Consider the following 15,379-nt stretch of genomic DNA (forward strand, 5'->3'; position numbering starts at 1 on the left):
TGAGTGAGCAGCAGCTGGGTAGCACAATGAATTCATATAGAGGCTTAGGCTTGGAGTCAGGAGGACTTAGGTTCAAATGTGACTTCAGATACTTCCTAGTTGTATGACCCTGGGTAAGTCACTTAACCCTGATTACCTTAACCTGACCTTAGAACTAATACTAAGATAGAAGGTAAGGATAAAGAAAGGAAAAAATTGAGGGGAGGGAGAAGGAGGAGGGAGAGGAAGGGAAGGGAGGGAGAAGGGGGAGGGAAGGAGGGTTGACAGAAACTAGTGAATTTGATCCTAATAAAAGCCTCTGCAAAAATAATCATTCCTTCTCTCCACTCCCACCCCTAATTAAAGCTTAACAAAGGAACTTCACCTATAGTTCCTTGCCCTGGGGTTGGTGCAAAGATAGAATAAATTTAGAGGAATAGGAAGAAACACAACAACTGCAATGTCCATAACATAAAACAGATTTGCTTCTCCCAGCTGCAACTACTGTTGACTGTTCTTTCTCTTCATTAGAATGCAGCAAGTAATTTTCAGCTTAGCCGGCTCATTAATACTTGTAGTGAAAATATCACCTTTAAAGGTTGTTATAATATTAAAACTATGGCTGCCAAGGAATTTACTTATGAAATTCCTAAAATGAAACCCTCAAGTCAGAATGGAATTTATGGTGGTTTAATCACAATGGGAGTAAGAAAAGGGAGAGGGAGAGAAGTAGAGAGGAGAAAAGAGAAAGGGGTTACTCAACCTCTGGCCAACCCAGAGGGAGATTAGGCCCAAAGGGCCAAGGTAGAGAAGGAATCAGTCCTTGACTCACATGACCGATCTGAAGGGAAGTTGTCTGTGGGCCTCCACCCTGCTCAAGCTCCTAGCGTCTTTTTTTTTTCTCTTGTCCTCAAATTATTGTAATCTTTAAGTTGATTATGTTTTCATGATCCTTTGGGAAAAAAATTATTTTTTTCCAAACGATCAAACGGGGGAATGTAAAAATAGACTTGAATTCAGGACTCCAGTCCCCAGAATCCTTTTCTTCATGTCCCCAGAGTGCTTTGTAATCACACTGAATTCTTGCCTGGGTGAGAACACAAATGATTATTTAAAGGAGTTCTCCACCTACTGAGGTCTCTTTTTGGACTTCCGTTTTGGGGCAGACGTGGCTCTTTTCATAATGGAGGTGAGGTCTTGTCTAGGCCTCTCTGGCCTAGGCACATGTTTCTTATTCTGTATTTTCTTTAATCCTTAACCTTTAATAAATCTCTAAAAAATATACTACTCCTTGCAGAGAGAAACTAATTTCTACCTGCCTCAGTTTCCCCAAATTCCCCAAATTTTAATCTTTACATACTATAATATAGGTGTGGCAGAGGGTAATCTTAATTTTAGGAACATATTTCTGTTAAGATTTTGATTTCATTGGTCACCCTGCTTCAGCTCTCTTCCCAATGCCAATTCATCCCCCTATTGGGCTGCCAGTAATTATAGTGTGGGTCTTACTGTATCATTCTCATGCTCAATGACTCTCAATCTAAGATCAGCTATAAATTACTCTGTTTTACATTTAAAGTTCTTCACAACCAGCCCTATTACACCCTATGCATGGTCCAGCTAACTTAACCTTTTTGTTGCTCCTCACATACAGCACTTTACCTTCTGTCTTTATGTTTTTTATCTTGGCTATCCTCCTATATTTAATGTGCATTTTCTCTTCTGCTTGTTGGAATCCTTGGATTGTTTTTACAGTTTAGGTACCATCTCCTGCCTAAGGCCTTCCCCCTTCTGCTTACTAACAGGTCTGCCCAGCTATTAGCATTTTCTCCCCTCAGGGTTACCATATATTTGTTTTGTATAAATCCATACATATTTATGTTACCTTCTTCATTTGAATGTACCCTTCTAAGAGAATAGGAGCAATTTAAATTTTTCTTTGTATCCCCAGAGTTTAACATGTAGTAAAAACTTTAAAAATATTTTTTGGTTTATTTACATTTTTTTAAAAAGCAATGTTATGAAGATAGAGTAATGAAAAGATAAAAGAATATGCAAATATATCTGTCCTTGCTTCTTTGAAGCTTTCTTTTAAAAACTTCAGAAATTGGGGCAGCTGGGTAGTTCAGTGGATTGAGAGCCAGGCCTAGAGACAGAAGGTCCTAGGTTCAATTATAGCCCCAGATACTTCCTAGCTGTGTGACTATTTAACTCTCATTACCTAGCCCTTATCACTCTTCTGCCTTGGAAAAATACATAGTATTTATTCTAAGGTGGAAGGTAAGGGTTTTTTTGTTGTTGTTTTTTTAACCCTTACCTTCCCTTGGAGTCAATACTGTGTATTGGCTCCAAGGCAGAAGAGTGGTAAGGGCTAGGCAATGGGGGTCAAGTAACTTGCCCAGGGTCACACAGCTAGGAAGTGGCTGAGGCCAGATTTGAACCTAGGACCTCCCATCTCTAGGCCTGGTTCTCAATCCACTGAGCTACCCAGTTGCCCCCTAAGGTAAGGGTTTTTAAAAAGTAAATAATAAAAACATCAGAAATGCCTGGGAGGCAATAGGAATCCCTAGGAACAATATGAAGAAAAAAAAATTTCCTCAAGTGGATAGTGTCAAAGAAAACAGTCACAACAAAGAAATTCTTTTCTATAAGATAGTCAGTAGACAAAAGTACTAGAGAAATACAAACTAAAATAGAGAGGTATTATAGGTGATGACTTCTCTCTTGGATCCTTCTCTTATTTTCCCTTTCTAGTAATCCTTTAGAATCTTTTAGAATCTTCTCCCTCTTAGAGTGGAATCTCTTTGAGGGGAGGGCAAAGACTGTCTTGTTTTATTTTTTATTTAAAATCCTTATCTTTCATCTTAGAATCAATACTGTGTATTGTATATGCAGAAGCTGTGAGGATTAAGTGACTTGCACAGGGTCATACATCTAGGAAATATCTGAGGCTAGATTTGAACCTATACCTCCTGTCTCTAGGCCTACCTCTCAATCCACTGAGTCACCTTGCTGCCCAGTCTTGTTTGCTTTAATATGTATCCTTAATCTTTGACACAGGGCCTAGCACATAGTAAACATTTTTTTTTAACTTAAGTAAATAAACATAAAACATATATGAAATATACAAAGTAATTGGGGGAAGGAGTTGAGATCTTAAAAATGAAAGAATCTTGAAAGGTCTGTTCTAAGAAGTAGCTCATCTAAGAAGTGAGCTAGAGCTTCCAAGAGATAAAGGTGAGGAGGGTGTGTCTATTACAATTAGGGGGAGAAAAGTCAGCTTTATGAAAGTGAATGAATGAAGTCTTTATTAAGTGCTTTCTGTTCTTTGCACTTTGCTGGGTACTAAGGATACAAATAGACCTGCTTCCCAGGATTTCACAGTTTATTAGGGAGAGACAACTATTTGGTCAACTAGCAATTAATGTTTTCTATACAAAGAAAAGCAAAACAAAAAGCAGTCCATACTCTCAAGGATTTTACAACATAACAGGAAACATCATACAAACAGCTATATATTTATATATGTAGATATAGAATATATGTTAAAAACCTATATACAGGATAAATTAGATGGAAGACAATATGATGGAGGACTTGGAAGGGCCTCTTGTATAAGGTGGAACTTTAGTTGAGGCTTGAAGTAAACCAGGAAATAGAGATGAAGAGGAAAAGAATTTTAGGCACAAAGTTCAGCCAGTGAAAACTCGGAATAAGGAAATGGAGAATAATGTTGGAAGGAACAGCGTGACTAGTATCACTGAATCACAGAATACATAAGGGAGAGTAAGTTGTAAGACTAGGAAGGAGCCAGGTTATGGAAGAGCATTAAAATCCAATCAGAATTTTATATGTGATCCTTGACAATGTAGTGAGCAACTAGAGTTGATTGCACAGTGGGATGATACAGTCAGACCTGTGTTTTAGAGAAGATCACTTTGACAGCTGAGTCAGGGAGAGACTTGTTGCAAGGAAACCAATAAATAGGCTAATGGAATAGTCCATGGTTAAGATAATTAAGAGCCTGTCTGCATCAGATGGTGGAATGTCAAAAAAGAGGAGGAAGTATATATATGTTGTGAAGATAACAATAAAACAACAATATTGCCTTGACAAACATCCCTGATATATCATAACCAAAACACGCCATAACAATAAAACAACAATATTGCCTTGACAAACATCACTGATATATCATAACCAAAACACGCCATAACAATAAAACAACAATATTGCCTTGACAAACATCACTGATATATCATAACCAAAACACGCCATAACAATAAAACAACAATATTGCCTTAACAAACATCACTGATATATCATAACCAAAACACGCCATAAGGTTGCTAAACTCCATTGCAATAGTTTGATCAATTGCTTGTGTATAATATTGTCTCTATGTACCTGGCTGCCTCCTATTGTTTTACCTAGTGTTTTGTCTTTTGATTATAGGGCCAAGTTATTAGTTATTAGACAAACACATTAGCCTCACAAACCCATTAACTTGAACGAACCATCAGTCACTCTGGTATTTATAGAGGTATTCTAAAAGTAGTATTGTTTTAAACATTAATAGCTATAAAAAGTGTGACTTCTACAAATTAAAGAGAATTTAAATTTTAATTTAAAAAGCTTAATGTCAATATGTTTCTTATTAAAATTAAAACTCAACCTTGCTACATATCACTAGTCACCTTTGTAAAAATTCTTCAGCTCCTACTTTGTGATTGGAAGGATCCATTTGTAATCCTAGTCTTAAAATCATCCACAGAATAAAATTTTGGTACATACTTAACATTTTTTATGTGACCCACAAGAAATCTACTGAATATATAGATCAGGCAACCAAGCAAGACCTTTCCTACCAATCTACCTATTTTAGAAAGTATCATCCAGAAGTTGTCATTCATGTAATTACATATTGACGGTTCTCTGTCTTGTTATAATTAAAACTTACTTATTCAGAATTTACTGGACTAAGGCATTATAAAATAAATTTAAATAATTAAACTTTCAAATAATTTTTGTAAGATTGTATCATTTTTACTTCTGAACTTAATAATACTAAAAACTGCACTGATTTTTGGAAGATTCTATATATGAGCATATTGTTAAGGTCTTGTAGATTTATAATTGCACTATACATTACTTTCTTTGTTATTTGTATTCTGATTTGGGTATAAGAGCATGTTTTTCAGTTGAAGAAAAAATTAGTAAGTCAAACAGTTTTTAAAACCAAGAATCTATTTTTAATTTACTTATATTTTAGCTAACTGAACCCCAGATCATTTCTCTAATGTGTTTATTATATATCTATGTATGAAAAAAAGTTGCTTAATGTTGATACTTTAAAAAACTTGTAACCTATTCAGAATTATAAGTTCTACCATATCATATTTTGTCCCCATGATATTTAATTTGTTCCAATTGACTTTTCTTCATATTTTATTTGGTAAGAACATAGGGCATGGATTATATATATTTGATTTAGATAATGTACACTTTAGTCTGATACTGTGAGCTTTCTCTGATGATCTAACATACAGTAACTAAGAATAATGTCAAAGTCTTGCTTGACTTGACAAGACAGATTTTTGAAGGTGCCATTAAAATGTACAGTTTATTTCTGAAAGTAGTATTTATTTGACTTTGCTATAGAAGCAAGCCTTCTTTTATTTACCATATTTTGTTGTAGTTGTCCATTTGTGTCCAACTTTTTGTGACCCATTTGGAATTTTCTTGGCAAAGATACTGGAGTGGTGTGCCATTTCCTTCACCCCCTCATTTTATAGTTGAGGAAACTGAGTCAATCAGGGTTCAGTGACTTGCTCAGGATAACACAGCTAGTAGATGTCTAAGGCCAGATTTGAACTTGGGTCTTCCTGTCTCCAGACCCAACAGTATCCATTGTGCCATCTAGCTGCTCTTTTTAACCATGCATACTGGATTAGTTTTTTCTTTTGAATTTAAGGCTTAAATATTTGGATTTATTAGTCTGTGAAAGTTATGTGTTGTATTTCAGTTATAAGACTTTTCTTTTCCACAGGTTAAAAAGGACTTAAAGGTATAAGAAGATGCTGGGATCTGAACGTGGTGTAGTGGAAGAATGGTTATCAGAATTCAAGGTAAATTCAGTTAAGGAATTTTAAAAAGCTGTAAATGAAAGAATGTGTCACAAATATTCAGGCTAAAAATAATTCCCAATTTTAAAAGAGCGGACTAATAGTTAACATGCTTCATGTTCTATGTAGATAATTTTGTAAGACAGTTTAATTTCAAAATTATAAAGGAAAACAGTTATGAATTATTGACACTAAGCAATGTGCTATTTCTAAAAGTTAAAACTAATGAATTAAAAATCTCATTAATTTCTTTGAATCTGAATCAGTTTGGAGTTTCTCTTTTTTGTTTAGAGTGTTCTGTGTATTTATTGTTTTACAGCACAATGCCCAACACAGATCATCATGACTGCCAAATAGTCAGCTGTGCAAAATAGTATATATAATGCTTAAGTATAAATGGGAGACATGATTTTTCCTTTAAATAAATTACTAAAATGCAAATTTATAGTCCTACAAAATAGCATTAAACTAGATGGTCTCAGTTGATCTGCCTCCTTGGACCCACAGTAATGGTTATTTTCCCCAAAACCAATAGAATCAATATACTGAATTTTTCACTTGCCCTCTGAAGTTAATTTACTTAATTTTAACTATTTTCATTTTTGAAAGGTAAACTCTTCATAATTTTTGCTGTAGTGGATATTATATAGAAACTTTTAACTTGCCAAGTATTAGTGGGTTAATTTTTCTTTATTCCTTGGGATCTTCTTTTAGGCATTACCTGAAACTCAGATCACCAACTATGCAGCAACTCTGCACAGGAAAAAAACACTGGTACCAGCTCTCTACAAAGTTATTCAAGACTCAAATAATGAGGTAGGAGAATTCATAATAAATCTAATTTTGATATATGATAGTATATGTGTTAACATATACTTAAGTATTCCAAATGTTCAAGTTTTGACCTTTTCTATTATTAGTACTGTTACTATTTTTACTTTGAGGATTGAAAAACTTTTTTCCATTATTTCTCATTCTGATAATTGCTTTTTCTTTTTTTCTCTGCACAAGTAAACAAAAATTTCTGGGTTACACTTAAAGTCAGGAAAAATGGGCTTTTTTCCATTTTGTCTTTTAATCTCTTCATTTCAGTGACCATTTTCATCGTGAGCCATTTAGATTTAAGCACTGAAAGTGTTTCATTTTCTGGAAGCCAAGTTTTTAACAGTATCTAAATCAATACATTCATTAAAATTTATACAAACATGCAAATTAATTGACTTATGATGACATAAAATTAAAGTTTATTCAAATTAATCAGTAGAATTAAATGATTGTTTTCCTTATAATAAAATGCAATAACCTAGTAGGAAATTTAGTATTAAAATAAACAAGAAATATTTCAATCCTAATATAATAGTTCAAATCCATAAAATTGAAGTAAAATTTTCTAATTACTTGCCTTGTAGAATATAAAAGGTAGAACAGTAATGAATTCTTGAGTTTCAATATAATCTTTTGGAAATATACACACATCATTTTCATATTAGATGTTAAACTTACAGAATGTGACACAAGTTGTCAGGAAAACTGATCACCACTGGTTTCTTGTGTTCTTTAAAATGAATATAAAAGGAACACACAGGAAAGTAGCTTCTTATCTTCCCAGATACAGCCTCCTCGAGTGCCTCTGCTGTTTACTGGAGTGAGTTTGAAGAAGTTCAGGTAATCTTCTCCTAACCAGCAGCTTGACTTAAAAAAGTGCTTCTTTATTTTCTCTGTATAACTAAAAATTTGCTTACTGACCTGTTGCTGCCTTCGACCATCTTATTCCCTCTCTCCCAATTCCCATCACCTAATCTTGATATGGCTTAGAATTGGTCTTGTGCTTCTTATAAGTAGTAGCAGCAATTATATTATACTTAATGACTCCCTTTTTTTTTCCCCCTTGCAGTTGCAAAATTTACCCAAGTACATTTAGTAAAGCAAGTTATATTTGCTTAAATCACAGTTTTTAGAATCCCAGACTTGAAGGCTATATCTATTTCCTTTATCCCTTGTGGTTTTGTGCTGTTTTAATGTTTAAAAGTTTACCTATTATTAAAAATTTGTTTTGTGCTCTTTTGTGGGCAACCATGTTCTATTCTACATTATTTGTAATTTCCTTAAAATTACTATTATGAAATGGAGAATCAATCTGTAAATATTTACATTAAGACTTAAATTATTTAAAGGCAACTTAAAAACTCATCAATTACATAAAAGATATTTGCTTATTGATTTTCAGTAGAAATGTTATTTTATCTTTATGTTACTTTCCTATGGAAGAAACTAATTATTGTGACTTTTCACTGACAAGATGTTTCTGTTACTATGGTTCTGTAGCAAAGACTATTTTCTAGTGATGAATCTTCTGGGTGGGGTAGGGAAGGGTATTGTAGTTGGAACCTGGGTAATTTTTACTTTAAGAAATATTTTTTTTTGTGCTTGCTTAGAAAAATGAAATACTCTCAACTTTTAACTATAGTTGTCTTAACCTTTCAATTGATAGAAAGGAAATTGAAGGAAAAAACCTAAGGAAAAGAAGCTAGACCAGTTTATTTTCTTAGTTACATGCTAACAACAACAATAATAGCATTTATATTAAACTTTAAAGTTTACAAAACTTTTTTCTTTAAATAGTTATTACCTCAGGGCAGCTAGGTGGTACAGTGGATAGAGCACTAAGCTTGGAGTTGGGAGGACCTGGGTTCAAATTTGGACTCAGATAATTCCTAGCTATATGCCCTGGGCAAGTCCTTAACCCCATTTGCCTAGTCATTGTCCTTCTGTCTTAGAGTTGTCACTAGGACAGAAAGTAAGCACTTAAAAAAATTACCTCTTTCTCATAAGAACCCTGGGATATAGCTACTATTATTATTCCCACTTTACAGATGAAGAAACTGGCAGAGAAAAGTTAAGAAACTTGCCTAGGGTCACACATCTTGTGTGTCTGAGACTTGATTTAATTTTACATCTTCCCAACTTGAAAACCAGTTCTTTTACCAGTTCTGCACCACTTAACTGCTTCTCTAAAATGAGTTCCTTTAACAAAGCATCAAGGCAAAAATCATATATATTTATAGACTTAGAGGTAGAATTATGTTAAAAGCTAAACTAAAGGTGGGGTTCCTCACCTTTGATGATAGATCTTCCTTGTATTTCATTATAGAATCATATAGAAATTAAGAGGCACCTCAAAGGTTATATATATATATTTAATCAAACCTTGTACCCAGGATAGGAATTTTCCCAAGAGATAGTTATTTATCTAGCTTCTCTTTTAGTATGTTTAGTTATAGAGAACTTGTTGCCTAATAAGACAACTTATATCAATTTTGAGCAGCTTATGAAATCAGAAAATAACTATAATTGAGCTAAAATTTGTCTCTATATAAATTTCTCCCCATTTTTCTTAGTTTTGCCCTTAAAAACCACGCAGGTTAACTCTAATCCCTTTTACATACTTTAAGTATGGCATGGTGAATATTTAAAGGGCTGTCATATCTTTCCCAAATTTTCTTTTTTCCTTAAACATCTCCAATTCCTTCATCTCATTCTTATAACACATGGTTTTGAGACATTCCTTTCCCTATAATGGTTTCCTTCCTTTTGTTGTATTTCAGTCTTTCATTCTCTTAAAACATAGTTCCTGGAACTTAGCATAGGACCCTAGATATTTAGATCTGATATACTTGTGAAGAAAGTATAATTCTGTGAAGAAAGGATAATTATGCAACCAGTGACCAATGTGAAGGAAAGATGGTGTGTGTTAAGTTGCAGTATGTTTGTTTTTTAAAAAATACAAAAAGTATTCATTCTTTCATCATGTCTTATAATTCCCGAATGTGAAGACTCGACAGGTGTTGAACTTGAGCCTCTAAAATGAAGACTCATTATCATTCTCACCCAGGTGCCTATGCAGTTTCTCATTAACAGCATTTTCTTGTATGAGGTTATAGCATAAACCATAGACTTCTTTGTAATGCCAAATAAAGAGGTCATTTGTCTATTTTAGGATTAGCAATTGGCCCTTTAGTATGAAATTCAAAGAATATAAAGTGGAATTTTTTTTTCCTATGGTTAATTCGCTGAAAAGAAAAGCCATTAACTGTTTATAATTGTTATTTGAATGTGTTGCTCAACCCATTGCTCTGTTATAAAAGCAGTTTTTGTTCCATTATCCTTCTCTACTTACTATCAGCAACTAATTTTTCAGGTCCCATCTTTGCATTATTCTGAAACCAAATAAATTCTTTTTATACAGAAACTTATTTAAAAATCAAAGTAAACCATCATAAAAAGGAATCTGACTTTGTCTATTACATACAGAGAATTATGATCAAACATATTTATTGTATGATACAGCTAATCTATATAACATACTCAATTTTTTTGATGTCAACAAGGTACTAGATTATTTTTACTATGTCTTTTTCTGTTCTCAATTTTTTTTAAGCTACTAGAGATTATTATATCAAAATAAGAGTTGAGCCTGGAAAATTCCCAAGGATAGAGACTTGGACCTGTGGCTTTATTTGTATAGGAAGTTTTTGATGAGAAACTTCCTCTGTTAATGGAGATCAGAGCCTTATTGGCAGTTAGTCATTTGACAGTTATCTAGAACAAAGATGTCAAACTCTTTCCCCCTCCCTAATGCTGCCAAAAAAGATTAAAATATATTTGGAAAATGATTAACAAAATAAAAATACAATACAACAAAATAATATTATTTTTGTGGTTTTCTTAAGCTAATAAGCTGCTGCCAGTGGTCCTTTTCTATTTGAGTTTGATAACATTGGTAAACTGAAGTGACTTCCTCAGATATATTGTCTGTAGGTAGGATTTGAACCTGGTTCCTCTCTATTCACTATACAGACTACTTCTATCTTTGTTGTTCAGTTGTGTCTGACTCTTCATAACCCCTTTTGGGGTTTTCTTGGCAAGGATATTGTAGTGGTTTGCCGTTTCCTTCTCTAGCACCCTTTCATAGATAAGGAACTGAAGCAAAAAGGGCTAAGTGACTTATTCAATGTCACACATTGAGGAAGTCTCTGAGGCCAGTTTAGAACTCAGATCTTCCTGACTTTAGGTCTAACCTTCTATCCACTGTATCACCAAACTCCCTCCATAAGTCCCCAGGGTACTTTAAAAAAAATCTTTGGGGGTTGCAAAATGTCTTTAGGAGGGCATGATCATTTAAATAATTTAGGTTCAGAGTCATCTTTAAAATAGTCTTTTATTTTGCTGTTGCAAAGATACTGGGTCACAAGCTTCACCTTACTCTCCCCAAAGACACCCCCAACTAAAGTCTGTCCCTTAGGGGAGAAAAAACCATATTATTAATTAAAACTTATTTTTTTTTCTAAACCCTTACCTTATGTCTTGAATAAATACCATGTATTGGTTCCAAGGCAGAAAAGTGGTAAGGACTAGGCATTGGGGGTTAAGTGACTTGCCCAGGGTCACACAGTTGGAGAGTGTCTGAGGCCTAATTTGAACCCAGGACCTTCTGACTCTAGGCCTTGCTCTCAATCCACTGAGCTACCTCACTGTCTCCAGAAATCTGGTGCTCTTGATTCAGCTGTTTTAAATAAAGAATTCAGGAAAATGCTAGTTCTCATAAATAAAAAATTTTACAAGGCAAATTGCTCTTTCATGAACACTTCACCCATTCCATCTTGTCTTCTCTAGTATACAATCCCTCTGTCATCCCTACTGTCTCTTTCCTTATGTACTGCGTACATGTACCTGCTGTCTATAAACATTCCCATGGCTCCCCCATCCTTAAAGAACCATTACTTGCTCCAACCATCTCTGATAACTATCTTTCTATATCACTCTGCCAAATGGCTAACCTACTTGAGACAGCCACCTACCATCAGTGTGTCTCCTTCCCTCACTTTTTATTCCCTTTAAACACTCTGGTTTAGCTTATAACCTCACCATTAAACTGAAACTGCTCTCTAAATTTATCAGTTATTTCTTAATTCCCAATCTAATGTCCCGTCCTTATTCCTTATCCTTTTTTACCTCTCTGAAGTCTTTCATACTATTAATCATTATCTTTTCATGGATAGTCTTTCCTTTCTAATTCTTATTTCTCATTCCTGATTCTCCTCTACCAGACTTCAGAGTTCTGGATTCTATTCTATGCCTTTTTCCCATATCGAGACAACTCCTACCTCATTTCCATTTCCTAGTTTTCTCCAAGACTCAACTCATATATCACTGTCTGCAAGAGGCCTTAATTAGTTCCAACATTGCTAATTCCTTTCCTCTGAAATTACCTTTTATTATGTACATATTTGTTTGCATGTTGTTTACTCCATTAGAAAGAATGTAAGCTCCTTGAGGATTGGAAACCATGATTTTGCCATTCTTTGTATGTGCAGTAGTGAGTAGAGTGCCTGGCATGTAGTAAAAAATGCTTGTTGACTGACTGCTAATTTTGTTATTTCTAGTAAAGCTTGGTGAAGGCAGATTCTTTGGAACTGTTTCATTACTGAAGACTTTAATATACAGCAAGATTTCCCATTGTTTTCAGAATTCATATCATAGTCTTTTGACTATTCTAACTTTACCCCTTAAGGGTGGAAAATGGACTGTTAATATTAATGTTTATTTTTTCAAAATATGCTTGCAGAAGTAACTGCAAATCCTAGATTTGAATCTTAGTTCTGTATGTCACTATTGTTTTGAGATCCTGGAAAATTATTTGACTTCTGTGGGCCTTCATTTCCTTATCTATTAAATAAAAGGGATTGTGGGATTTGGGGTGGGGGTAAGGTAGCATTGTACCAAATGATCTCTAAGGCCTTTTTCAGTTCAAGTTGTATGGTATTGTCTGAGTTAAGGCTATATGTTGATGGACTGAAGTACTTGAAAATCTTAAAAACCATCTATATCACTTTTCCTTTTTTCTTAACATTCCTATGTTTTTGATGCAGTTTTTGGCTTTTATTACTAAATCTTCCTAATTTAAAACAACAAAATGCCTGCTACTTTGTTATCTTTCTCAACTTCATTACTGTTATAAAATCATTTACCTCATAGTAACACTTGAGTTTGACCAAAGATTAATATTTTCTATATGTTAGTTATCTTTTCTTTTGGTTACATGACAGTTAAACTATTAAGTTATGTTCATTTGAAGTATAGAGTTATTATAGGACTTAGTGATACTGAGTTTTAGAAAATTTGTATAAAATTTGGTTCCTGTTCCAGAGAGTGATAAAACTCAAAAACCATGAAGAGATATCTTCAGTTTAATTTAATTTAATAAGGCATTTATTAGAATATACTAAATGCACAGCACTGTGCAAGCCACTAGGACGTCAGAGATGAGAAAGATGGCATGGTACCTGCTCTGAAAACATTTACTTTAAAAAAAAAAAACAAAACTAGTATCATTATTTGGGGAGGGGAGCAGAGGTTTGGGGGAAAATTTAGATTTAGATCTCTTTTCTAAGAGAGCATTATAGTGAAGCTAAATTGCAAGGCATTGAGGAGTGAGCAGTCAGAAACAAGTATAAACCACTTTCTAAAAGTTTACTAGTGAAGGAGAAGAGTCATATAGAGTAATAAACTGATTTATGGTTAGTGCTTTGTTTTACTTTTTTGTTTGTTTTTAAGTATGTAGGAGATCAGAGTAGTTTGGTAGGCAGTAGGAAAAGATCCAGTAGGGAGAGAGATTTTGAAAATGAGAGAAAGGGAATGAATCACTGGAGACAGCTTCCAGATGAAGAAGGTAAAAATTGGATTCAAGGGCACAGTGGAAGGTTAACTTTGAAAAGGAAAGAGGGACACTTCATATCTTTAGAGAGATGAGGAGAGGTCAAGTACAGTCATACTCAAGCTGACTCTCCCAAATTAGTTAGTTTCACAAATTAAAAGACTTGGAAGTCATTGGATTTTCATTTTTAAAGTTTTTATTTGAAATGCTTGGGGAAAAAAAAGAATTTTATCATGTTCAGTTCAATGTTTGGTCTGCATTTCAAATTCTTTGCTAGCATGGCATAACCTATGATATGTTTTCAGGGAAAATTTGGCAAAATATACCTTACTAATACAATTTTTAATTTTTAAACCAGGAATTTCCTTTATATTATGTAATTCTGTGATTTTTTTATAGGGAAAACCTAGATTTCACAAGAAAACAATATTTCTGCATTTCTGTTATCTGAAAAAACTTTGTATAAAAATAATTTTTGAAACTTAAATCACAGCTACATATTTGCTTTAATTCTTTTGAACATATCCACCTATTTCTCTGTATTAGCAACTTTTTGTTCTCAAGGATGGAGTGACCTATACCTTTCATTATAATTATACTTGAAATGTGAGCTCAAGACCACAGACGTTTAAAATTTTAGTTTCTGATTATTCACATAAGATTTTTTTATAATGTGCACTTTTTAGCAAGTACAATAAGAGGAAAATGAGAAGGGAAAACTTGGAAAAATATTATTGAACTATATTTGTTAAAGGTCAGTTGCTGTTTATGCCCTTCATAATCTATACTACAGTATAATGGAAAGGTATGCCAGTATGTTGTAACCCTTTTCTTGGGGGACCTCTTTTAGTGAATAGGATAGACCCGAATTTTAGACTCAAAGTACAAAACTATCAGTTCATGAAGTGAATTTTTTTTATCCACAAGGCAAAGAAAATAATTTGAAATTTTTTATTTCAAAATAAAGTTATAACAAAATTTTTTCATCAGTTGATATGCCTGCTCATTCTAGTGTTAGTGTAATTTAGTTCATTTTTTCCTATATTACAATTAAAAATGCCAATTTGGTTGATGTTGCCATATGATTGAAATGAATTAAAATTACATAGCCATCTAGATTTTTTTCTATTTCTGTGTGGCTAATTGTTTCTCGTTTCCACATATATTCATAACCAAAAGTTGGTTGTAACTATCCTGTTTTATTTTTCCTTTAGCTCCTAGAGCCTGTCTGTCACCAGCTTTTTGAACTATATCGTAGTTCTGAGGTTCGGCTCAAGAGATTCACTCTACAGTTCTTACCAGAATTAATATGGGTTTATTTACGACTTACTGTTAGTCGGGACAGACAAAGTAATGGTTGCATTGAAGCACTGCTACTAGGGATCTATAATTTGGTAAGTAAAAGGAACTTTGAGAATCTTTAAATAAATGTAAAGCAAAACCTTTGAAAATAATGCAATAATTTTAGATCTATGATAAAATTATTAAAATATAATTAAAGAAAAATACCAGAATTACATTTTTCATTGAGTTGATTTATACTAGATACTTAATATGCTTG

At 33.5% G+C, this 15,379-nt stretch overlaps 1 protein-coding gene across 6 annotated transcripts in view; it reads left to right on the forward strand.

Annotated features, from left to right (window-relative positions):
* HYCC2 (hyccin PI4KA lipid kinase complex subunit 2) overlaps positions 1–15,379 on the forward strand; it is a 96,350-nt gene that overhangs the window by 40,920 nt on the left and 40,051 nt on the right. For all 6 annotated transcript variants that reach the window (XM_056808673.1, XM_056808675.1, XM_056808679.1 and 3 more), the window contains exons 4-6: positions 6,029–6,107; positions 6,819–6,920; positions 15,033–15,212. In XM_056808673.1, coding sequence (XP_056664651.1) covers positions 6,057–6,107; positions 6,819–6,920; positions 15,033–15,212 — 333 coding nt within the window. In that variant the 5' untranslated portion in view covers positions 6,029–6,056. The remainder of the gene's footprint in view (positions 1–6,028; positions 6,108–6,818; positions 6,921–15,032; positions 15,213–15,379) is intronic.

Source organism: Monodelphis domestica, chromosome 8 (genome assembly GCF_027887165.1).
Source record: "Monodelphis domestica isolate mMonDom1 chromosome 8, mMonDom1.pri, whole genome shotgun sequence".
In the NCBI taxonomy this organism is placed as follows: domain Eukaryota; kingdom Metazoa; phylum Chordata; class Mammalia; order Didelphimorphia; family Didelphidae; genus Monodelphis; species Monodelphis domestica.